At 46.4% G+C, this 27,042-nt stretch overlaps 1 protein-coding gene across 1 annotated transcript in view; it reads right to left on the bottom strand.

Annotated features, from left to right (window-relative positions):
- Window positions 1–27,042, bottom strand: part of LOC140717340 (G1/S-specific cyclin-D2-like) — a 44,840-nt gene that overhangs the window by 13,050 nt on the left and 4,748 nt on the right. The window contains exons 3-4 of the mRNA XM_073030828.1: window positions 16,607–16,766; window positions 13,464–13,606 (exon numbers count right to left, since the gene is read on the bottom strand). Coding sequence (XP_072886929.1) covers window positions 13,464–13,606; window positions 16,607–16,766 — 303 coding nt within the window. The remainder of the gene's footprint in view (window positions 1–13,463; window positions 13,607–16,606; window positions 16,767–27,042) is intronic.

Here is a 27,042-nt window from a genome sequence, read left to right on the forward strand (position 1 = left end):
AGCTGATGGGAATGTGGGGGGGAAGAGGACTGGGATGCGTAGAACAATTATTGGGAAATGGGTTGCCCTGCCAGCCAGCCTGGACTCGATGGGCTAGGTACATGGATGGGAAGGGTATGGAGGGAGCAGGGCCTGTTTCAGAGCTGTAGTGTTCTTTGACTTGACAAGGAACTTCTGAATGGCATACTGAGTGCTCCTACAACTTCAATCTCCCTTGGAGAATTTCCTGTGACTTTGTTCAAGTGCAGTGACAGGAACACTAGACCAGGCCGCTGTAAGAGCATGGTGGCCAGAATCGAGTTCAAATCCTGGGGAATTTAAATTCAAACCATTAAATAAGTATGGGATTTAAAAAAAGACAGCAACCATAATACAGAAACTACTGAAATGAGGCACAAATTCATCTAGTTTACAAATACAGAAACAGAAAACACTCAAGAACTTAGCCAGACAAGCAGCAGCTGTGGAAAGAGAAAGCAGCTGAAGTTTCAGGCCGGGGACCCTTGCTCAGAACTGGTGAATGAATGACCGTCAGTGAAGGAAGCCTGCTATATTTGGTCTGGACTGGTCTACAGTGGCATGTGAAAGTTTTGGCACCCCTGGTCAAAATTTCTGTTACTGTGAATAGTTAAGCAGAAGATGAACTGATCTCCACAAGTCAAAGTTAAAGATGAAACATTCTTTTCAACATTTTAAGCAAGATTAGTGTATTATTTTTGTTCTGTACAATTTTAGAGTGGAAAAAAAAAAGGAGCACCATGCAAAAGTTTGGGCACTCCAAGAGATTTGAGCTCTCACATCACTTTTACCAAGGTCTCAGACCTTAATTAGCTTGTTAGGGCTATGGCTTGTTCACAGTCATCGCTAGGAAAGGCCAGGTGATGCAAATTTCAAAGCTTTATAAATACCCTGATTCCTCAAACCTTGTCCCAACAATCAACAGCCATGGGCTCCTGTAAGCAGCTGCCTAATACTCTGAAAATTAAAATAAATGATGCCCACAAAGCAGAAGGCTATAAGAAGGTAGCAAAGCGTTTTCAGGTAGCCGTTTCCTCAGTTCGTAATGCAATTAAGAAATGGCAGTTAACAGGAACAGTGGAGGTCAAGTTGAGGTCTGGAAGACCTAGAAAACTTTCCGAGAGAACTGCTTGTAGGATTGCTAGAAAAGCAAATCAAAGCCCCCATTTGACTGCAATAGACCTTCAGGAAGATTTAGCAGACTCTGGAGTGGTGGTGCACTGTTCTACTGTGCAGCGAGACCTGCACAAATATGACCTTCATGGAAGAGTCATCAGAAGAAAACCTTTCTTGCGTCCTCACCACAAAATTCAGCGTCAGAAGCTTGCAAAGGAACATCTAAACAAGCCTGATGCATTTTGGAAACAAGTCCTGTGGACTGATGAAGTTAAAATAGAACTTTTTGGCTGCAATGAGCAAAGGTATGTTTGGAGAAAAAAGGGTGCAGAATTTCATGAAAAGAACACCTCTCCAACTGTTAAGCACGGGGGCGGATCGATCATGCTTTAGGCTTGTGTTGCAGCCAGTGGCACGGGGAACAGTTCACTGGTAGAGGGAAGAATGAATTCAATTAAGTACCAGCAAATTCTGGAAGCAAACATCACACCGTCTGTAAAAAAAAAGCTGAAGATGAAAAGAGGATGGCTTCTACAACAGGATAACGATCCTAAACACATCTCAGAATTCACAATGGACTACCTCAAGAGGCGCAAACTGAAGGTTTTGCCATGGCCCTCACAGTCCCCCGACCTAAACATCATCAAAAATCTGTGGATAGACCTCAAAAGAGCAGTGCATGCAAGACGGCCCAAGAATCTCACAGAACTAGAAGCCTTTTGCAAGGAAGAATGGGCGAAAATCCCCCAAACAAGAATTGAAAGAATCTTAGCTGGCTACAGCAAGCGTTTACATGCTGTGATACTTGCCAAAGGGGGTGTTACTAAGTACGACCATGCAGGGGGCCCACCTTTGGGCCCTTTTCCTTTTTTTGTTATTTTGAAACTGTAAAAGATGGAAATAAAAAAGTAATCTTGCTTAAAATATTAAAGAAATGTGTCATCTTTAACTTTATGCCTTTTGGAAATTAGGTCATCTTTTACTCGCTTAGCTATTCACAGCAACAGAAATTTTGACCAGGGCTGCCCAAACGTTTGCATGTCACTGTATATGCAGTGCAAGAAACATCATTAGGGTTAACTCCTGATACCCACTGTTGCTCAGAGCCATTAATGTTGGAGATACAAGAGACAGGAGACGCTTGAACCTGGAGCAACAAACTACCCAGTGGGTCAGGCAGCATCTGTGGTGAGAAATGGACAGACATATTGGATCAAGATCTCTTCATCTGGGGACCAGCAACATCCATGTCTTGGGGGCTGGGGGCTGGTGGGGGGTGGAAATGTAGTTTAGCAGCTTTATAAACACAATAGGTTCTGCAGATGTTGTAAGTCCAAAGTAGCATACACAAATTACAGGAGGAACTCAGCAGGCCAGGCTGTATCTAGGGAGGGGAATAAACAGCCTACTTTTCAGGCCGAGACACTTTATCAGGACTGAAAGTGAAGGGTGAAGAAGCTAGAAAAAGGCAGAAACAACCTTCTTATTGTTATTATCATTATTATTCTTTTGTCACAGCCAAACAACCTCCTAATTCTGATTTACTGTGCACAGGAGGTCATATCTGGAAATGTTCATTTCCTGATGATACCACTGATCTGAACTTTCCACTGGTTTGCCAGAAGTTCTCGGACTAAGCCTCAGCCTCCAGCTCTGTGGTGGAGGCAGGGACCTCTCATTCCGGGAATGAGAGGGTTAACATATGAGGAACATTTGACCGCTCTTGGACTATACTCCTTGGGAGTTTAGAAGAATGAGGGGGGACCTCATAGAAACATTTCGAATGTTGAAAGGCATGGACAGAGTGGATGTGGCAAAGTTGTTTCCCATGACGGGGGAGTCTAGTACGAGAGGGTATGACTTGAGGATTGCAGGGCGCCCATTCAGAACAGAGATGCGAAAACATTTTTTTAGCCAGAGGGTGGTGAATCTGTGGAATTTGTTGCCACGGGCAGCAGTGGAGGCCAAGTCATTGGGTGTATTTAAGGCAGAGATTGATAGGTATCTGAGTAGTCAGGGCATCAAAGGTTATGGTGAGAAGGTGGGGGAATGGGACTAAAGGGGAGATTGGATCAGCTCACGATGAAATGGCGGAGCAGACTCGATGGGCCGAATGGCTGACTTTTGTTCCTTTGTCTTATGGGACAAATCGTACTACCCTGGGATGGGAATCAAATCGCACTGCCAGCAGTTGCTGGTACATCCAACAGCAAGAGGTTCTGCTGATGCTGGAAATGCAGAACAACACACTCACGCAGAATGCTGGAGGAGCTCAGCCGGTCAGGCAGCGGCTACTGAAAGGAATAAAGAGTTGACCTTTCAGGCCTGGAAAGGAAGAGAAAAGCAGCCAGAATAAGGTGGTGGGAGTGTGTGTGTGTGTGTGTGTGTGGAGGTGGGGGTGCTGGAAGCTTGGCAGGTGATAGGTGAGATCAGGTGAGGGGGAAGGAAGGCGAGTGGGTGAGTTGCTAAACCACAAATTTCCTGACCTATAGTCATAGAAAAGTAGAGCACAGAAACAGGCCCTTCCACCCATCTAGTCCGTGCCAGACCATTTAAACTACCTACTCCCATTGACCTGCACAGGGACCATAGCCTACCGTACTCCTATCACCTATGTACTTATCGAACGTTCTCTTGAATGTTTCGAACCTGGGACTACTCGCCTTTTAAGTACGTATATGTCACCCTATACAACACTGAGACTTGCTTCCTTGTGGACGCGCACAGTAAATCTAAGGAAGACAACACGACTGTGGACCCCCAGCCTTTTTGCAATGCAGTAGTATCACAATACAACTGTGATGCTGAAGCCTTTCGTGGAAAGCCGCTCTGGGAGGAGATTGGGGCTGAGAGGAAAAATGGATCAGCCGTGATGAAATGGCAGAGCAGACTCAATGGGCCAAACGGCCTAATTCTGCTCCTATGTCTTATGGTCTTATTTGGTAGATTAGGGCCATGGCATGCGAGGGGAAAGAAGTGAAAGCAAAATTAAAGAACATTGCCAGTATATTTTTAGGCTGGAGTACTACACTATCACATAATGCGACAATCAAGAGACTTTACCTCATTGATATGACAACTTAAAAGAGCAGGCTATCTATTCTTACCAGGAATTCGAGGTTCACACTGCACGGTAAAGGAAGTGGTAAATTAAAAATAGAACCTCCACTACATCATTAATAAGAATTCTCACCTCCTGCACGGTGGAAATACAATTGGCAGCTGAAATGTTATACAATCGAGCCAATTCACTATTTCAAATCAACACCTAACCCTAAACCTAAACTGAAACTCGCTACTGGCATTAATGGGTCAGCTCCACCAAGCCCCTCGCTACTTTACGAGAGCACACTTCATATCTTCACTGAACCTGCCCCATTTATCAATGGGGGCAGTGACACAGAGGGTAGCGTTTCAGTCAGCACTGTTCAAGTCTATTGTTATTTAACTATATACATGTATACTGTCAAATAAGATGTTTCTCCAAACCAGAGTATAAAGCACTGTAGCACACAAAACACACACAGCTTATGAAAGTAAGGATGAAATCTACAGATGGATTACAGATAAAGTGCATAAATATAAGATATGGAATAGCTTAACCGGTGACACTTTGAATACAAAGTGAGAGGGAGTTCAGAAGCCTAATGGCCTGAGGGAAGCAACTGCCCCCCATCCTGACTGTTCTTGCTTTTAAGCATCAGAGTCTCCTGCCTGATGGTGGAAGGTCAGACGATGCTGAATGGATGGATCCTTGATAATATCAAGGGTCCTGCGTATGCCGTGCTCCTGATAAATGTCCCTGAGACCCCTATGATCCTCTCAGCCACTCTCACAGTCCTGCATAGGGACTACCGGTCCAATGCTCGACTCCTTTCATTCCAGATGGAGTTGCATAACTTGTCAGGACAGTCTCGGTGATGCTCCTATAAAATGCAGTTAAGATCCACCACAGGAAACTTACCTTAGTGTGAAAAAAAACTTAATAACTGAAATGGTGTTGGGGGGGCGGGGGGAGTGAAGAAAGTAACTCTCAACTGAGAACATATTCACACCCTCAAGGTCCGTGTTCGGTACTGACATCCTAATAGTCATGTTTTTAGAAAAATCTGTGACTTTCGTGTTGAAGGGGGAGAGAAAGAATGTGAAAACAGTTTAAAAAAAAGCTGATCTTTACCGCCAGATATCACTAAGAACGCAACCTTCCATCTGTTCCCTTTTCAAGCAGACTGCCCCACAAGCCAGCGCTCACAAACATCTAAGTGGCTGGTTTTGTCCGCGTCCCGTAACTTTAGACGCAGCCAGATTTCATTCACCCACTGCCATCTATTGTGCACCATTTGCTTCAGGTTCTTGGCTTCACAATGCCCGGGCACATCCCTCAAAGAGAGAAGGCTTTTTCTCCTAATCTTCAACAGCTGTCCAGGAGGGAAGCAGCTGAGAAGCCAAAAGAGAACAACTTTCCGAAGGGGAGGGGGGAGAAACAGAAACTTCCAGCTCGCCGCAGCGCAGGTAACAGCACGGTTTGAGAGGTATTGAGTGCTTGACGGAGAGAGAGATGAAAGAACAAGAACAATACTCTCGAGGTAAACTCATCCCGATCTTTCTCCTTCAGGATGAATAGCAGAACAAGAGCCTTCGGGGGGTTGTTGCATTATAATTGGTTCCAATTACCACGATCAAAGGAGATGCAGGAAACTATACTCTCAAATAGCCTGCTTTCCAATTCCACCCCCTCCCAATGTCCACTGCTGCTTTTTAAAAATTCAAATAAAGAATAGAGACAGAAGAAATAAACAACTAAACTATCTTCAGAGGTTTACAGAATATACCCTCAGTGATCACTTTATTTGGTATCTCCTGTGCCTCATGAGTGTACGTTCATGTAGCCCATCAGTGAGGTTCGATGTGTGGTACGTTCACAGAGGGTCCTCTGCACACTGCTGTTGTGACACATGGTTATTTGAGTTAGTCAGCTTGAGCCAGTCAGGCCGTTCTCTGACCTCTCATTAACAAGACGTCTTCACCCACAGAACTGCCACTCACTGGATATTTTTTTTCTCCTTTTTGTACCATTCTCCCCTGTGCGTGAACATCCCAGGAGATCAGCAGTTTGAGATATTCAAATCACCTCATCTGGTGCCGACAATCACCCCACGGTCAAAAGTCACTTTCTTTCCCATTCTGCTTGGTTTGAACAACATCTGGAACCTCTTGACCATGTCAGCATGCTTTTAAGCGTTGAGATGCTGCCACATGATTGGTTGATTAGATATTTGCCTTAATGGGCAGGTGTACCTAACCAAGTGGCTGCTGAGCGTAAATAATTGCGGATGTGCACTGATGGTAAACCCTCACAGCACTGAGCATAATCAGGAACAAGTCTCCGATAGGACATCTGACACCCACACACTTGGCCCCCAACTCGCATGAGCCCTCACTTAAATTCCACCTCAACACAAGCAAAACTGAAGAGCTGATTACTGATTTCAGGAAGAGGAGGGAGGGCAGAAGTGCACCAGTCTATGTTGGGAAATCAGTGGTGGAGAGGATCAACAGCTTTGAATTCTCTCTTTATTTAAGAGATACAGCACAGTAACACGTCCTTTCGGCCCAATGAGCCCGCGCCAATTACACCCGTGTGACCAATTAACCTACTAACCTGTACTGCTTTGGATTGTGGGAGGAAACCAGAGCACCTGGAGGAAACCCACGCAGTCAAGGAGAGAATATACAAACTACTTACAGGCAGTGGTGGGAACTGAACCCAGGTTGCTGGCACTGTTATACTGTTAAACTAATAGCTACGCTAACAGCCATGCCAACTAAGTTTTATTACTCAGTTTTGCAATGTACTGCTGCTGCATTACAACAAATTTCATGATATATGCTGGTGATATTAAACCTGATTCTGACAAATTTATGATTTTCTTGTGAATATTGTTTCTGATGCTCTTTGCCTGCGATGCTGCTGCAAGTTAAGTTTCTCATAGCATTTGTACACACACGGACTTTAAATTCAAACTGACTTTAATGTAGGGAGCAGTTGTTATGGTAATGGGTAAGGAAATTGGACATGGTGTGTCCTGGTCCAGCAACAGGGGTGAACAGGGCTGGCACTACCGAACCTGGGCACTGGAAGGGACCACTAGTGCTGGGACGTTCAAACTTCCAGTTGGCAGGTGTCTCTAGTTAAGTAAGATCCCAGAAAGGATAACGGTGCCAGGTTCAGTCTCAGTGGGGTTAGGGGCAGAGCATTTAAATGAAGACCGTACAAATTCACCAAGGGTGCAGGTAAGCTGGACGGTCACCATCATTTTCCCAGGATGGGGGAAGTCTAAAATAGAGGGTGTACAGGTTTAAGGAAAGATGGTGATGGTTATATAGAACGAGCTGCCATGGGTAGGTTCAATCACTTTAAGACATTTGGAAGGTACTTTGATAGAAAAGGATAGGGGCAAAATGCAGGCCAATTGGACTGGCTCATGTAGACCAGTTGGGTCAGTATGGACGTCAGGCTAAAGGACTCATTCCTGTGCTGTGTGACTAAGACAGAAGCTAGGCCCAAGTGCTTTGAACTCCTTCCGGATGGTTACCATGGGGACTGCTGCCTCCCTCCATTTCTCGTTCGGGTGGCAGCTTCACACCTATCCACCAAGCCAGGACAGTCTGACAACACTCTGAATGTAACACTAATAAGACAATCGCCAATGGCACTGACATTGTGGTCTGGTATATCATTCGCCAACGTGGCAGGGCACATCTCTCCGCCCCCACTGGAGGTGCCGGGTTCCAACGATCCTCACCATCCAGGCCACACACCTTTTCACAGCTTTAATCAGGTGCCTCGGTACCGCAGCAGCTAGAGGTGGAGCTCGCAGTTCGATCCCAGTGTCCCCTGTAAGGAGTCTGTATGCCCTTCTCTTGCAATGCGTGGGTTTCCTATGGGTGCTACGGTTTCCTCCCACAGTCCAAAGATGCACTGGTTGGTAGGTTAATTAGTCATTGTACATTGTCTGCTGATTAGGTTAAGAGTTACATTGGGGAGGATGGGCTCAAAGGGCCAGATGGGCCTATTCTGTACTGTATCGCAAAGTAAACAATTAAACCAGGGTGGAGGTACTGCAGCTTGAAGTCCTGCAGAATCAGGTTCAAGAACAGCTACTTCCTTGCCAACTGCTCAGTTCTTGAACCAAATGTTGAAGCCTTAATCACCGGGGTTTAGCAACACGATGGTAACTTTGATAAAACTATATACTAAAATAAGCTTTGCTTTTATTTCTGATTGCGTTTATCTTATCTTATGGCTGGGGTGGGAGAGAAGTGAGAATGACCAGGGTGGGTGGAGTCTACATTGACTGCTTTGCTGAGGCAGTGGTAAGTGTATTCAGCGTCTATGGAGGGGAGGCCGGCTCTTGTGCTATGGAACTGGAAGGTGGGCAGTCGAGGCCCCTCGGCCAGACCACTAGGTCTGCAGACCTCCCTGGCAGTCAAAGGCCCAAAGTCTGCGTGTCCGAAACAGAGTCTGCCGTAGGCTGAAGAACACAGCCTAGTCTGGGGGTCAGAGGACGGTGTGCGTGTGTGGGAGGAACAGGCTTGTGTTGTTCTGCCGAGTGTTGGAACGTGTGGTGACACTTGCAGGCTGCCCCCAGCACGTCCTCGGGCCTGTTGGCTGTGAATGCAAACGACACATTTCACTGCACGTTTCGATGTACAAACAGCCGAACACATCACCCGCATCAGCCCACCCCGCCATCAAGGACGTATATACAGAAAAGTGCTGGAGAAAGGCCAGCAATTATCATGAAGGACTACACCCCAGCCCCAACTCAGACCGTTTGTCCCACTCCCATCGGGGAAGAGGCTTCGTACCATCCACAACAGGACCACTAGACTCAAGAACAGTTACTTTCCAGCAAGCCATCAGGCTGATCAACACCTCCACCCATTATCCCACCCACCACAACATACACACCACCTAGAGTCATTTTATGTAAAACACACAAACTACTGGAGGAAGTAGGGTCAGGCAGCATCTATAGAAATGATAACAGTCAACTTTTCAGGCCGAGACCTTTCATCAGGACCCTGATATGTGTTACTCTGGATGTACGGCACAGCCCTGTGGGCCGAAGGGTCTGTATTGTGCTGTAGGTTTTCTATGCTTCTATCTCTAGCATCTGCACACTCCCTGGTGTCACACGTTCATACGGTACCATCAGTCCACATACATCAGCTAATTGTACGTGTTTTATAGAATTGCTTTTCTATGCACGTGAGTGTTTTAAAATTGTGTTCTTCGTGCTTGCCGTATCGGATCTGGAGTAACAATCATTTTGTTCTCCTTCACACTCGTGTACTGAAGAATGTCCAGTCTTGAATCTTTCCCATTCCCTTTCCGGCAGGTTGATCCATGGCCTCCTTGTGTCAAGGCCATCCTCAGGACGAAGGATCAACACCTCATATTCCCTCTGGGTAGCCTCCAACCTGATGGTACGACTATTGATTTCTGCTTCTGGTGAACAAAAATCACCCCCCCCCCCCCCCCCCACCAGCCTGACCTTTTACTTCTTCACACCTGCCTACTACCTCCCTTTCTGTTGTCCACTCTCCTCTCCTGTCCAGCCCTTTAACCTTTCCCACCCACCTGGCTTCACCTGTCACCTTCCAGCTCGCCTCTTTCCCACCCCCCAACTTTTAACTCAGGCATCTCACACCCTTCCCTCTCAGTCCCGAAGAAGGGTCTCAGCCCGAAATGTTGACTGCTCACTCTTTTCCAGAGATGCTGCCTGACCTGCTGAGCTCCCCTGGCATTATATGTATCAATCCTGGATCTCGGTAACAGGCACGATAAAAGCTGTACACCTCTTCCGATTACTGTAACATTAGGCATTTCCCAATCCTGCTTAGCAACCGGCAAAATAATTACTGTCAGCAGGAGCAGCAGCGGTTGTACATTCGAGAGTGCTGACTGGCACGAGCTTCTTTGACACAGCAATCCAAAGATCCGCTCAGTGGTTAGTGTCAGGGATACCGCGGCCAGGCTGAAGCTCCTGATATGAGTCATAATCACTGTGTGCTGTGCAGTTTACAGCACTGCTGTCAGAACAGCACTCAGCCCATTAACCGACCCGGTCCAAAATACCTGTACAACCGCCTCACTGCAGAGTGAGCTCGGATAGCTGCTTGCATTTCTACTGGGGCGGCCACAGAGAGTTTGAGAGCCTGCTTTCAGCATCACCGGTTCTCTATAAGGCACTGGTCAGACTGCACTTGTGGAGTATTGAGAGCAGGTTTGGGCCCCTTATCTTAAAAAAAAAAGGATGTGTTGACATTGGAGGGGGTCTGGAGGAGGCTCACGAAAATTATCCTGGGAATGAAAGGGTTAATGTATGAGGTGTGCTTGATGGTTCTTGGCCTGTGGAGTTTAGAAGAATGAGGAGGGATCTCATTGAAATCTATTAATATTGGAAGACCTGGACAGAGTGGACGTGGTGAGGAATTTTCCTGTAACGAAGGAAGTCTAGGCCCAAAGGGCACAGCTTCAGAATACAAGGACGTTTCTTTAGAACCGACAATAGACAATAGCTGCAGGAGCAGGCCATTCAGCCCTTCTAACCAGCCATTCACTGTGATCATGGCTGATCATACACAATCAGTACCCCGTTCCTGCCCTCTCCCCGTATGCCTTGACCCCACTATCTATGAGCTCTATCTAACTCTCTCTTGAATGCATCCAGAGACTTGGCCTCCACTGCCTTCTGGGGCAGAGCATTCCACATATCCACCACTCTCTGGGTGAAAAAGTTTTTCCGCAACTCTGTTCTAAGTGGCCTACCCCTTATTCTTAAACTGTGCCTCTAGTTCTGGACTCACCCATCAGCGGGAACATGCTTCCTGCCTCCAGTGTGTCCAATCCCTTAATAATCTTATATGTTTCAATCATATACACGAGGAGGAACTTCTTTAGCCGGAGACGGCTGTGGAGGCCAAGTTACCAGATGTATTTAAGGCAGAGGTTGATAGATTCTTGCTTAGTTAGGGTGTCAAAGGTTACGGAGAGAAGTCAGGATTATAGGGTTGAGGGGGAATAATAAATCAGCCATGATGGAAGGGTGGACAAGCTCGATGGGCCGAATGGCCTAATTTGCTCTGACCTATGACCTTCCAAAGAGCAGACAATGCTGTTTTGCAGCACCTTATTGGTACCCCACTCTCTGCGAGATTACAGGTTTGAGAGGGACCAGAAGCTTAGCATTTATTGCCCCCCCCCCCCCGCAAAATGCCCTTCAGAGGCGGAGGCGAACGGCCTGCCGGTGAAGGGACTCCCTCAGTGCTGCCTGGGAAGTCTCTCCAGGATTTGGACCCAGCAAGGGCAAAGCAGCAGCAATGAGCCCGGGTGGTTTGCAACTCGAGAGGAAAACTGGAGCAATGTTCCTCCCTCTAACGGGCGCCCAAAAATCTTGTGCCGTGCAATTTTTTTCTCTGCCCAGTGATGACAATGTGTGCGCACTGAATAATTTCTTCAATAAAACCAGTATAAACAAACCAGACACATTATCACAAATTCCACGTTGTCAAACTGGAAAAGGAAATGCGATTGTGTGCCATACTGAAATATACTTGTCATGCCAACGGGGGAGAGGGTGGCAACCTTCTACGCACAGTTTAAATTCCTGTGCATGCTAGCAGCGAAAGATGTGTGCCCGCGCACACTTTAGAGGGAACACTGAACTGGAAGTGGCAGCCCCATTCACCTGAAGCCCCTGATCCTCTTGGTTTTGGTTTGACAAGTCCCAAAGCCAAGGTTTGACTTGGAAACATCATCTCCTCTCGACTCAATTAGACCAGCGCGCACATAAAGGAGTTGATCATGGATTACAGGATAGTCCCTATTAACATCAATGGGACTATAGTTGGGAGGGTGAGTAGTTTTAAGTTCCTTGGTATACACATCACCAAGGATCACACCTGCACTGTGGTGAAAAAACACAACAGCGCCTCTTTCACCTCACATGGCTGAAGATGTTTGGTGTGAGTCCCCAGATCCTCAGGACTTCCTACAGGGGCACCATCGAGAGCATCCTGACCGGCTGTATCACTGCCCGGTACGGGAACCTTGATCGCAGGGCACTGCAGAGAGTGGTGTGGACAGCTGTAGATGTGAACTTTCCTCTATTTAGGATGTCTACAGCAGCAGGTGTGTAAAAACGGCCCGGAGGATCATCAGGGACTACAGCCACCCCAACCACAAACTGTTTCAGCTGCTTCCATCTGGCAAACAGTACCGCAGCATTAAGGCCAGGACCAACAGGCTCCGGGACAGCTCCTTCCACCAGGCCATCAGATTTACCAATACACATTGATCTGACTGTACATAAATGTATACAAAACACCTCCCACATTCCCTGTATTCCTTATTCCATGTACACTGCGACGGAGACGCAACATAAAGATTTTTACTCCCTTGGATGGAAGAAATAAACAAATAAATGCCACCCGACCCACCGAGCTCCCCCAGAAGGCTCCAGATTCCAGCAACTGCAATCCCTTGCGTCTCCCTAGATTTGGGAAGTGCCCCGTTTATTAAGTGCAACGAGTCTGGTAGGTGGATAACTCTGCAGCCACGGTGGAGGGGAGTGAATTTGAGGTGAATTTAGCAAAACATAAAACCACACAGTGCAGACCCTTCAGCCCATGATGTATCACCTACTCCACGACAGGTTACTATCGATGCAATGCTCCTCAGACAGGATGAAGAGGTCAATACTCCCCAATGCCATTAGGCTTTACAATTCTACCACCAGGACTAAAGAACTTTTTAAAGCTATTATTAATGCTTTTTGAGATAGTGATTTAGATGCATATCATATTTTTTTTACTGAGTTAAGTATTGTATGTAATCAGTTTTGCTACAACAAGTGTATGGGACATTGGAAAAAAAGTTGAATTTCTCCATGGGGATGAATAAAGTATCTATCTATCAATCAATCTAGCCCTTTTCTCATATACACCTCCTACCCCTCCGTTTTTCTTTCATCCACGTGCCCTCCATGAGTCTCGTAAATGTCCTGAATATGTCTGCCCTTACCACCACCCTCAGCAGTGTTTTCCTCGCATTTAGCACTCGTGGTGTAAAATACTTAACTCCGACGTCCCTTCTACACTTCCTTCCGCTCTGCTTAAAAGTTGTCAGCAACTATCCTCTGGTATTAAGCCACTGGCAGCACGGGGGGAGAAAAAAAAGGAGCCGGCTTGTCCACTCTATCCGTGCCCCTCATCTCACACACCTCTCAAGTTGCCCCTCAGCCTCCTTCGTGCTAACTCACCAGCTCTGTGCAGGTAATCTTGGCTAGCAGCTCCGTCACAGATTCACCCGAGAGGTTACTGCACGTGATGTCGAGGCCACGGATAGCTGCAGCGATGCTCCCGGTCGCGATCATTGACGGCGGGTACATGGCAAAGTTAAAATCTGAAACAGGGCCACACAGAGGGTCACTGTACGTCCCGCCCCCGAGAACCGTAAAGAGTTTTTCCAATAGTGATCAGCTTGATTCGTTACATGCACATCAAAACGTACAGCGAAAGGAGTAGTCTTTGTCGAATCAAATCAGCGAAGGGGTGCGGAGACAGCTCACAACTCCTCAACTCCTGGAGGTTCCCAACCTGGGATCTGCGGAACCCTTGCATAATGGAATTGGTCCGTGGCATAAAAAAGGTTGCAAACCCCAGCACTAACCGCTACGTCTTTGGAATGTGGGAGGAAACCAGAGCACCCAGAGGAAAGTCAGACAGTTAAAGAGCTTGTACGTTCTCCCCTTACAGAACAGCGGAGGGAATCGGACCCCAATCGAGGGTCGTAAGCGCTGTGATGCAGTTGCACTATTTTGGCACCCCAAAGCCTGAAATAATCCCCGGATAAACTAATTGCACCCTCAGCAGCCGATGTTCCAGCAGCTTATCACAGAAAAACTCATACTGTCTGGAAACTGCTTCTTTGTTTTTATGCATCCGAGTCTCCTGTCTGATGGTAGAACATCGAAGAGGATGCTGGATGGTTGGGTGGGATCCTCGATAATACTAAGGTCCCTGCGTACGCGATGGCAAGGAGACCCCCATGATCCTCTCAGCCCTTTGTAGGGACTTCCGGTCTGATGCTCAGCCACTTCCACATCAGATGGAGATGTTACTTGTCAGGACACTCTCAATGGTACTCCTAGAAAATACAGTTAAGATGGGGGGGGGGGGGGGGCCCTCACTTTCCTCAATCTCCTTGGGAAGTGGAGACACTGCTGTGTTTTCTTGCTCTGCCATCAGATCTCTAAATGGACAACGCACATTTAATTAATTTAAAATTTTAATACATATTTCTCATTGTAACTTGTGGTTTTAAAAAAAATATGTACTGCTACTGTCGAGCTATAAACTTCACACATCTCAGTGATATTAAACTGTTTGTGATTATCACCACTCCACCCCTCAACTTGGATCCACACATCACCCACCAGTTCTCACTCCACCCCTTCCATCCATTTCTTTATACTGGCTATCTCCCATCTCTTTTTCCAGCCCTGATGAACCATCGACTGCCTGTCACCTGCACAGATGCTGCCCGACCTGATCTTTGTTCGTTATGTTCCGTGTTGCATGTCGTGGGCGACCATGGTCTTTCCATGACCATGATTATTCTTGGCAAATCTGCCTACATAAGTTGTTTGCTATTACCTTCTGGGCAGTCTTTATGAGACAGGCGACCCCAGCCATTATCAATACACTTCGGAGATTGTCTGCCTGGCGTCAGTGGTCGCATAACCAGGACTTGTGATCTGCACCGGCTGCTCATACGACCACCCGCCACCTGCTCCCATGGTTTCACGTGATACTGATTGGGGGGGGGTGGGGGCTAAGCAGGTGCCACATCTTGCCCAAGGGTGACCTGCAGGCTAGCGGAGGGAAGGAGTGCCTTACACCGCTTTTGGTAGAGATGCATCTCCACATCTTCCATCCTCTGAACTGTAGGAGTTCCTCCATTGCCTGTGTGTGTTAACTGACAGGCACAAAATACTGGAGGAACTCAACACGTCAGGCAGTGTCCATGAAGGGAAGTTTCTTGGATGTTTCGGACCAAGACAAGCAGAATCTTTTGTGCTTACATTTTGTCCGACTTTGTTGAAACAGCCCTAAGGACTGCACGTGAGTAACTCACCTAAAGCTCCCAGTTAATGACAGGATCCATGGCATACGAAAGGTTGGGAACCTTGGAAGTAGCCAATCCTGGTTAACCGTGGTAGATGCTGGGCAGTGGAGTGAATAGGTCCACAGGAGCATATTTTTTTGTGACTGTATCAGTCCCAACTTCAGGTGAGCTGAGCCTCAGAGCAGGATGGAGATACATTGCTAGCAGAGGAGGTGCAAGGCACTCCTTCCCTCCACTAGGCCTCAGGTCACCCTTGGGCAAGGCGTAGCGCCTGCTTAGCCCCTGATAACGCTGATGATGGTAATGTATCTTAGAGCGATCAGCAGTTGATTCACCTACTCAATAACCTTTTAAAAAAGTGATCAAAAACACAATTTCAAAGAAATACTGGCATCAATTACTAAGAACCCTCACCACACAGGAGGTGCTCTCTTCTAATTACTATGATCGGGCAAGAGGTAAAAAAAAACACCTCAGGGACCAGACCAAAAGGTTCAGGAAAACCTACTTCCCTTCAACCATTCAGTTCTTGAACCCACCAGCACAAGCCTAAAACTATACTTTAGCAACACTATGCACTAAAATTGACTTTTCTTTCTTCTTCTAATTGATTTTCTTGCAAGGATTATGTATGGTTTATGCTTACGTTGTCTTTCTTGTGAATTCTACTTACCTGTGCCTATGGTGTTGCAGTAAGTAAGGATTTCCTTTTGCCCTCTGCTTGTGTACCATGGATGTGTCTCTGATTCTAGTTCGCTCTTTCACTTTTTTCCTTCACTGTCTTGCAACAATTTTATGTACAACTCTATCCTGCGCATTGTCTCTATCTACCTGCCCGCGTGGCAGCACTGTAGCGCGATGGTTAGCACGGCGCCTTACTGTACCAGCGACCCCAGTTCAATTCCTGCCGCTGCCTCTAAGGAATTTGTACATTATAACCGTGAACGTGTGGGTTTCCTCCGGGTGCTCCCACAGTCCAAAGACATACCGGATGGTCGGTTAATTGGTTAGTGTAAATTGGCCCGTGATTAGGCTAGGATTAAATTGGGGGTTTGCTGGGTGGCATGGCTCGAAGGGCTTATTCCACACCGTATCGAATAAGGGCCTATTCTGTGTTGTATCTCAGTAAATAATTAACACTGCAGTCAAGGTTTTCATCACCAGGTTACTTGCTCTCAGCACACTTGGTTATAATTGGGCTTGACTCTAAAAGAACTGGCATTCATAATTAGCTTCCTCTTTTCCTGCAAAGGCAGGTGGTCAACCACTCCATACCTGTGGCACACATGGCGATGAACGTTTGAGTGTGTTTCTTGATAAGTTCCAGGTTGTCCGTTAGAAATGCCAGCTTCCCGAGGATGTGTTCAATGAAGTCATTTGGAGTTGTCACAGACAGGTCCCATTTCAGCTTCCCAAGGACAACTATCTCCCAGTCCTGAGGAAGACAAAACAAACACACACACACAAAAAAATTGTTGTTACCGGCTGCTATTACTTTAACAAAGTCTCATAGCTTCTTGCAAATAATCGTATCAGCACACGATTTGGTCTTCTTCCTCAACTAATGTCTTCCTATAAATATAATTGTGAAGAAAGCACGGCAGCACCTCTACTTCCTCAGGAGTCAGCGGAGGTTTGGCATGATATTGAACACCTTGGCAAACTTCTACAGCCGTGTGGTGGAAAGTGTGCTGATTGACTGCCCGCAGCCTGGTATGGAACACCAGTGCCTTTGAGTAGGAAGTCGCAGTACATTACGGGTAAAGTCCTCCCAGCAACTGAGCACATCTACATGAAATGCTGGCATAGAAAATCAGCATCCATCAAAAATCCTCACCACCCAGGCCATGCTCTTTATCACTGCTGCCATCATGCAGAAGGTACAGGATCCTCAGGACTCGCACAAGGGGATAGCTACTCACTTAAGGACTCTTACATTGTTACTTCATGCTCATTTTTATTGCTATTTATTTATATCTGTATTTGCACAGTTAGCAGTTCCCAATGTTTGTAGTTACTGTTCTATAGATTTGCTAAGTATGCCTGCAGAAAAAGAATCTCAGGGTTGTATGTGGTGACGTGCATGTAGTCTGATAACGAATTTTACTTTGAACTTTAATGGCTAATCTGCTATAACTGATACTGCGCAATGCTCACCTGCCACAGTGGGGCTCAAATATTCAGGGGCCTGGGTTGGATCCCAAGCTCGTGTGCTTCCTGTGTGGAGTTTGCACGTTCTGCCCACGTGCTACGGGGTCCTCCCACACCTTGTTGCTGTCACTTTAATCCCCCGTCCCTCACCCACTCTCTCTGTTGTCTTCATGGCAAACTTGAGGAAGAGCCTCTCATTTTCCATCTGGGCACGTCACAGCTTTTTGGATTTAACACTGAAGTCCAAACTTCAGCCAACAGGATTTCTGTCTGTACCAGTCATTCATCGGTGATAGTGGTTCAGTCTTGTTTCCTGTTTCATTTACCCTTCCCATTACACAGCACTATTTTTTCCTCTCTAGGAGTGGAGGGGGTTCTCAGCCTGAACCACCAGGCAAATCTCCCTGCTCTGCATTTCACAACTCCTGCATTCTTTTGTCCATGTTCTCTCTAACCTTGCTTACAGCCTTTTCCTGATGTTACCCTTTCAAGAGGCATCAACCCCCCCCCCCCCACCATCTCCAACCTTGCCTTCAGTTTCTATTGAACCCCTTCCTAGTTCTGACCACAAAACATAGAGCAAAATTAGGGCCATCTAGCCATCAGTGTCTACTCCACCATTCGATCGACTTATTTTTCACGCCCACTCAGAGCCTTTGTCCTGAAATACAGGAGCTAAATTAGGCCATTCGGCCCACTGAATCTGCTCCGCCATGGCCAACTTATTTTCTCCACTCAAGAGCCTTCAACCTGAAATACTGACTAAGCTTTCTATTGTTCATCCCACAGATGCTGCCCAACCTGCTATTTCCAGCATTTTTTACTTTAGATCTGTAGCATCTATACAGAGGTTCCCAACCAGGAGTCCATGGATCCCTCACTTAATGGTATTGGTCCATGGCATAAAAAAAGATTGGGAACCCCTGATCTAGTGTTTTTTAATTTTCATCGACATGGTCCTACACCCTTGCCTCCAACCTAATGTGACTACACAGAATACTCCATTATAGTTCTGACCCCTAAGCCACCTGCTTTGTAAACCAGCCCCAATTCTGCCAAGGGTCTCGGCCCAAAACGTTGACTGCTCGTTTCAATGGATGTTGCCCAACCTGCTGAGTTCCTCCAGCTTGCTTGTATGTGTTAATTTGACCACAGCGTCTGCAGTGTACTTTGTGTTTCCAATTCTGCCAAGCCTTCCAACAAGGAATTCCCAATGTAACATCTCTGCCATTGACAAAGCCTTCCAAGCCTGGTTAAACCGACAAAATAAGGCACTGTTTCACATTTCCAAATATATGTTGTTGCTCATTCAAAAGTTTTACCAGCTACCTTTGGATTTCCATAATGAAGATTAGTGTTAATAATTTCACCCCCCCCCCCCCCCCCCCGGGAAGTTGTGTGTAATGCACAAGAGGGAATATTCCACACAGATACATCATAGCTTGGTGCGGTAATCTCTCTGCCCGAGACGTGAAGAAACTGCAGAGGTTTGTGCTGAACTGCGCCCACGGCATGGACCCCGGTCTCCCCTCCAGCGGCCAGCAAGAGAAAATCTGCAGATGCTGGAAATTAAAGCAACAACACGCAAAAGGCTGGAGGAACTCAGCAGGCCAGGCAGCAGCGATGGAAAAGAGTGAACGATTTCAGGCCAAGACTCTTCATCAGGATTGACTCCTCTCCATCAAGTCTGCCTTTAGTTCTTGCTGCAGCAGTAAAGAAGCAGGACCACTCCCACCAATCAGGCAGAAGATACAAAATCTGGGAAGCACCTACCTCAAGGCTCAAGGGTAACTTCTAAACCTGTCAGAATCAGATTTAATATCACCAGCGTATGTCGTGAAATTTATTGACTTTCCAGCAGCAGTACAATACAAAACAATAGAAAGAACTTAATTATAGTAAAGATACATACTAGTTAAATCAAATACTTAGTGCAAAAGCAGAAATAAAAAGTAGGGAGGTAGTGTTCATGGGTTCAATGTCCATTCAGAAATCAGATGGCAGAGGGATAAAGCTGCTTCTGAATTGCTGATTCAGGCTCCTGTAGCTCCTTTCCGATGGTAGCAATGAGAAAAGGGCATGCCCTGGGTGATGGGGGCCCTTAGTGATAAGACATCACCTTTTTGAGGCATTGCTCCTTGAAGATGTCCTGGGAACTACAGAGGTGACTGGCCAAGATGAGCATCAGTTTTAGAAGAGACCCTTCACGTGATAACGTGGACTTCTCACCTCTGCCCTGCCGTGGCCCCCACCCTTCACTGTCTACCTGCGCTCCACTTTGCAACACTTCATTCTGCACTCTGTTACTGTTTTACCTTGTACCACCTCAACGCACTGATGCAACAAATTGATCAGTATTCAATTTGTTCAGTATTGGACAGTATTCAAGACGAGCTTTTCACTGAACCTCAGTACGTGAGATACCAATAAACCAATTCAACCAAATGTTCTATGTGCAGACGGCTGGAAACCCAACCCACCTCAGCAGTGAGGACACCTTCAACGAGCAATGCCTCAAAAAGGCGGCATCCATTATTAAGGCCCTCTTCTCATTACTACCATCAGAGAGGAGGTACAGGAGCCCCAAGATGCGTATTCACCAAGTTTGAGGAACTGCTTCTTCCCTTCCACCATCAGGTTTCTGAACAGACCCCAAACCCATGAACGCTACCCGTTTTAAAAATTATTTTTGAGATACACCACAGATCAGGCCCTTCCCAGCAATTGCCCAATTTTAATCCTAACCTGATCACAGGATAATTTACAACGAACAATTAACCTACCAACCGGCACATCTTTGGATGTGGGAGGAAACTGGAGCACCCAGAGGAAACCCACGCGGTCACCAGGAGAAAGTACAAACTTCCTTACGGGCAGTGATGGGAACTGAACCCAGGTTGCCTGTACTGTTAAGCATCGTGCTAACCACTAGGTTACCGTGCCACACTGCTTATTCATATCGACTGTACCACTGCCACAAAACAAATTTCACGTGTCAACTGATGATAAACATGACTCTGATGGTATGCAAGACAAGTTCTTGCACTGTACCTGGGTACGTGTGGCAAGAATAAACCGATTTACCATCACTGCCAGTACTACCTATAGGAGGCGCTGAGCTGCCCCTTTACAGGGTTCCTTCAGAACAAAGGAGAGATAACTTGGAGGACAGTTCAGACTCAACCACCTTACTGTCACAAAGAAGATGGTAAAAAAAATTCTATGTTTAATCTACTGAATATACATTCCCTTTGGCCACAGGGAATCAAACTTACAACCCCGATCATTAGTCCAGTCTGGGGAACTAAGCATTAGGCTAACCACTACACTACTAAACCACCCAGACACCGTGCTTACTTTTGGCCCTACCTGACGTGTTGTGGATTCCTTTGTATCACAGCACTGACTCACGGTGAGCTTTGCTGTCCAACTACACTGGAGCACAGGGAACCTGTCCCGTCAAGAAAGGAGCTTAGTCAGTCTCAGGACATGGTGGGAAGGAAGGGTTCCAGGGTTTCCCCTGAGGGACAAGACCACTAAAGACCACTAACACCTCAAGGACAATTTGTGTCGTGACATGGGATGAGTGTACTGAATGAGGGGCAAGTGTGGAACTAGGAAGAACTGGGGGAAAGGTGGTGTAGACAGGATGAAAGGTTGTAATGAACACAATGCACCATTCGTGCTCTATGAGGGAGGGAGGACAGAATGTAATGAGAAGTACTTTTCAGCCAAGGTTAAATTTACATTCAGCATGAATCTGAACGTGATGCCAGGTTCAGAAGTATCTGGTGATCTACAACAACAGGAGCAGTCATACCAAGTCTCATTCAGACCGAACGTGGGAAATCCTGCCATACACTGGCTTGCAAAACCAACTTTTAAAATGACTAAAAATACCAAGAATGGGTTGCAGATTTATGAAAGGATAAAGGCTATACAGATTACCTCTTATACATTTCAAGAGCCACAGATAGAGAACTCAAAGCCACTGACATCCAAGCTAGTCCACCAACTGAAGAGCTGTAAAGTTCAACTGTCAGGGGTCGTGGCGAGGCTGATGCATTTTTGCACACTGAGAAACTCACTTATATTTCTGCTTTGCCAAGACTCCCAGGAGCTTTACTAAGCAAAACCAAACTGACACGTTAGCATGGCAAGTTCTGAGAACGATCGTCACACAGATGTATGGGGCAAGGCTTCACAAATCCACAAGCCACTCACAGAGCAAAGCTTGAGGTCTGACGCACAGCACCACTGCGTTAACGGTCGCCGCAACACTCTGCAGTGCCAGCAGCATGATCGGGCTTGATTCTAACCTTTGTCTGTAAGGAGGTATAACCGTTCTCCCAGTGTCTGGGTGCTCTGCTTCCAAAACTCCCAGGACGTATGGGTTAGGGTTAGGCTTAGTGAGTTGTGGGCATGCTATGTCAGCATCGTTAGTGTGGTGACATGTGCGGGCTGCCCCCAGCACATCCTCGGACTGTGTTGGCCGTTGACACAAAACGATACATTTTATGCTTTGATGCACGTGACAAATAAAACTAATATCTTTAAATGTTATGTACTCTTCAAACACGGCTGCCCTCCAAGAGGACCACAACCTTGTCGTTGGGTTTGGAGGCTTGCGTGCCTCAATGACCATGAGAGCTATGTTGGCTGAAGTCAGGCCTTTATGCTTTGGCTCTTGTTAGGGTCACCCATGCTGGACAGGTCAAAGGGCAGAGGCCAGACTGAAGAGTGGTCCACTGGTCCTCCAGGTCCGTGGGTTCAGCTCAGGGCGAACAACCCTGACTGGTAAAGCAAAACTGTTACAGAAACAGCAATGAGGGATCCTTCTACATCTTAGTGTGATGGTCTCCACCTGGGACTTGCATGACTGACAGTAGCGAAAAGAGAGGAAGCTACCGACACAAGGAAGGAAGCCCTGATCACCACCAGAGATGGAGGACCTTCATTGCCGCCCCAAACGCCAGCGGTGTAACGGGCAGTACGTAAACACTGAATAAATGCTAACATCCTGCATGGTTTGTTAGGATTGGGTTTGTCGATATGCTCATCCCCTTACCTCACATCAACTTGCTCGAAACAGTGCGAGATGAACCACTGAGGGAGAATCAGGTCTTTTCCACAGAGTAAGGAAGCCCAAAACTAGGGAGCAAAAGTTTAGGAGAGGAGGAAGACTTGGAAAGGGACCCGAGGGGCAAATTCTTCCACGTACGAGTTGAGTTGCCAGAGTTGACAGAGATACTTATTTCTCAATAGTGGTCAAGTACAATAGCATCCTTGGACAGGTACATGGCGGAGAGGGACTTGGAGATACAAGATATAATAAACCAATTTTGTGGAATTTACAGAGCAGTGTCTCACTATTTGCAAGCTGTTAAGAGTATTTCCCAATTTTAGTTCTAATACGCAATATTACACATTAGGCAGACGAAGGAGTGGTACAGCAGCGGAATGTGTTACAGTACCAGCAACCTGGGTTCCAATTCCTGCTGCTACCTGCAAGGAGTTTGCACCTTCTCCCCTTGACTGTGTGTTTGCGGGGGGGGGGGGGGGGGGTGACACTTGCGGCCTGCCCTCAGCACTATTCTTGAATTGCGTTGGCCACTGATGCAAATGGGGCATTTAGACCCTAAGACACAGGAGCCGAATTAGGCCATATGGCCCATCGAGTCTGCTCTGCCATTTCATCATGGCTGATCCATTTCCCTCTCAGCCCCGATCTCCTGCCTTCTCCCTGTATCCCTTCATGCCCTGACTGATCAAGAATCTATCAACCTCTGCCTTAAATATACCCAGGGACGGGCCTCCTCGGCCATCTGAAGCAATGAATTCCAGATTCACCTTCCTCTGGGTAAAGGAATTCCTCCTCATCTCTGTTCTAAAGGGATGTCCTTCTGTTCTGAGTCTGTGCCCTCTGGTGCTGCTCACCCGAAATAGGAAACATCCTCTCCACATATACTCTATCTAGGCCTTTCACTGACCACCGTTAGCTCCCCTTAATATCTTGAAAGCTTTAATTAAAAATAATTTACCTTAAAATTGCAAGAAATTCAACCCTAATCTCTTCTACGCTAGCTCTTTAAGAGAACAATGACTCCACACTCGGCTCACCTCAAGGTGAACCACTTCAGCTGAGGGATGAATGGTAGCTGGATCAGGAGAGTACCGCACTGAACGTTGGAGGAACTCAGCGTCTCTGGAGGGGAGAAAGCCATCAACGTTTTGGACCTTTCATCAGAATCTCTCGTGTTCAAGAGAATCCCAGCTGCTCCCTCAACCACCGTTGCCTCGAAGTCAGGGGTTCCTAACCTGGGGTCCGTGGACCCTTTTCTTAAGTTTATTGGTCCATGGCATAAAAAAGTTAAGAACCCCTACTCCAAGCAACTGAAATGCTCCTGCACAGCTGGAATTTTCTTTTTTATATAATATTTTATTAAACTGCCACACAGTTTTCAGGCTGCGTAAATTTTCCTGCTCACAGAGTGGTGGTTGGTTCCTGCAGCTGTAAAAAAAAGAGAGGTTGTGTTGCTCACAACTGTGTCATGGGGTGTTTTAAACTTTCAGATCGTGACCTGATCCATAAAGACGTGCAGCTTCACAGTGCAGTCCTTTATCATACTTCACAAGTTTTGGACAAAGGTTGAGATTCAATAGACAATAGGTGCAGGAGTAGGCCATTCGGTCCTTCGAGCCAGCACCGCCATTCACTGTCATCATGGCTGATCATCCACAATCACTACCCCGTTCCTGCCTTCTCCCCATATCCCTCGACTCTGCTATCTTTAAGAGCTCTATCTAACTCTTTCTTGAAAGCACCCAGAGAATTGGCCTCCACTGCCTTCTGAGGCAGAGCATTCCATAGATCCACAACTCTGGGTGAAACGTTTTTCCTGAACTCTGTTTTAAATGGCCTACCCCTTATTCTTAAACAGTGGCCTCTGGTTCTGGACTCCCCCAACATCGGGAACATGTTTCCTGCCTCTAGCATGTCCAATCCCTTTAATAATCTTATATGTTTCAATCAGATCCCCTCTCATCCTTCTAAATTCCAGTGTAGACAAGCCCAGTCGCTCCAATCTTTCAACATATGACAGTCCTGCCATCCCGGGAATTAACCTCGTGAACCTACGCTGCACTCCCTCAATAGCAAGAATGTCCTTCCTCAAATTTGGAGACCAAAACTGAACACAATACTCCAGATGTTGTCTCACCAGGGCCCTGTACAACTGCAGAAGGACCTCTTTGCTCCTATACTTAACTCCCCTTGTTAGAAGGACAACATGCCATTAACTTTCTTCACTTGATACAGGATCTGGAGCAGTCAAATTCAGGGCCTCAACTTATATCCTACCAATTCCAAGACAGCCCCAAGCCATTCAGAATATTTATTTTAAAAAAAAGCATTTCATCATAAATATTTAACTTTTCAATATGGTTTAGATGAAAGCCGCCCAAAAAAGCTGTTTGTGCTGTAAGCACAGTGACACTTGCGGGCAGCCTTGGCACAAATTTCTTGAACTGTGCTCATGGGATGCTTTTTGCTTTGCACATCATTCTCTGTAAGCTCTAGAGACTTACGTGAGAAAATCCCAGATCATCAGCAGTTTGGGAAATACTCAAACCAGCCCATCTGGTACCAGCGACCATAGTCACTCAGATCACATTTCTTCCCCATTCTGACGTTTGGTCTGAACCTCTTGACCATGTCTGCATGCTTTTATGCACCGAGCTGCTGCCAGATGATTGGCTGATTATATATTTGCTTTAACAAGCAGGTGTACAGGTGTACCTGATAAAGTGGACACTGAGTGTAGGTGTGCAGTTTGCAAGTTCTCCCTCCGACCGCTTTTGTCACGAACATAAAGGACCCTCAGCATCTGGGACATGCCCACCTCTCAATATTAACATCAGTGAGGAGGTACGGGAGCCTGTGAATGTTTAAGGAACAACTTCTTCCCCCCGGCTATCAAATTCCTGAACAGTTCATGAACACTCTTGTACCACAAGTAAACCCGTCTCGGGCTTCCAACCGGGTGCAAGTATCGATTGTAACTCGGCTAGAAGCTTGAAAAGAGTTTATTCATCATTTACGCTGGGACTAGTTACTAGTTATTGTACTTTATAGTAATTTTTCTATTTTTGCACAGTAAGTTTTCACGTCACATCAGTGAAAATAAACCCGATTCTGCATTCTCTTACACTACGCCTCCAGGCCCCCTTTTGATCTATATTTGAATTAGTTCACCTTCATTCTTCTAAATACCACAGAACATTCTACAGCCTCTCCTGAGAAGGCCACAAGTCATTGTGTTAACTTATGAGGGGAATAGATAGGGGTAAACGCAAACATGCTTTTCCCACTGGGGTCGGGTAAGACTAGAAGTAGAGGTCATGGGATAAGGGTGAAAGGTGAAATGTTTAAGGGGAACATCAGGGCGAAATTTCTCACTCAGAGGATACTGCTGGTGTGGAATAAGCAGAAATGGTGGATGTGGGTTTGATTTTTCAACACTTAAGAGAGCTTTGTCAAAGTACTTGGATGGGAGTGGTATAGAGGACTATGGTACCAGGTGCAGGTCATTGGGACCAGGAAGAACAAGTACGGCCAGGTCTAGATGGGCTGAAGGGCCTGTTTCTGTGCAGTAGTTCTCTTTAACTCTACAAGTCTATGAAATTTATGGTTGATTTTGTGTAGGACACCTCAAGAAATCCTGCAGAAGTCAGAATTATCGGAGCAGACTTTTGTTTTAGCCATTACTTAACTGCGATGCAGAACCCTACATTTTTTGTTTTTACTCCCTTGCATTTCGAGAAAACATGTATCGATAGAACAACTGCAGAGATTTAGAGTTTTATCCAAAGTTGGAAACACCCAGGACTAATCAGGATCCAGGGAATGCCGCATCACAACCGCACACTTACTGCTACACAGCATCCAATGCACGCCGCGGCGCCAGTAAGCTCAGGCAGACGTGAGCCCGTGTCCTTGTGGAGCCACGGACTATCATGGGTCCACTCTATTAGCTGCTCCAAGACTTGGAGGGTCAGGAATCAGGATTACAAAGATCGGGGTGGGGGAAGGGGGCACGTGGCAGACTTGCAAGAAGGTATTACGTGCAAAACAGGCGAGGAGGAACTTCGCTTAAAGTGTTATGAATTTTCAAAATTCGGATTTATTTATTTATTTCATTATAAATAAATTTATAATGGAATTTATTTTATGGGAGTTGCGGATTAAGGGAATCTTGGAGAGGGATTAAGATCAGATGTTGAGCAGACCCAAGAGCCAAGCCTTGTGCCTGCTTAACAGCTTCACACATTTCTGCTCCAGACCACACCCATCGTCTCAATACCTGGCTTCAAGTGTCAATATGTCACACATTATAGCTCCCACCCCCACTCTTCCTCATCTCTTTTTCCATTCCCCCTCTTCTTCGCACCTCCCTCCTTCCCTTTCTCCCATGGTCCATGCACCTCTCCTATCAGATCCCCTTTTCTTCAGCCCACAAAATTAGGGTTAGGGTTAGGGTTAGGGTTAGGGGAGAACGTAC

Source organism: Hemitrygon akajei, chromosome 27 (assembly GCF_048418815.1).
Source record: "Hemitrygon akajei chromosome 27, sHemAka1.3, whole genome shotgun sequence".
Classification (NCBI taxonomy): Eukaryota; Metazoa; Chordata; class Chondrichthyes; order Myliobatiformes; family Dasyatidae; genus Hemitrygon; species Hemitrygon akajei.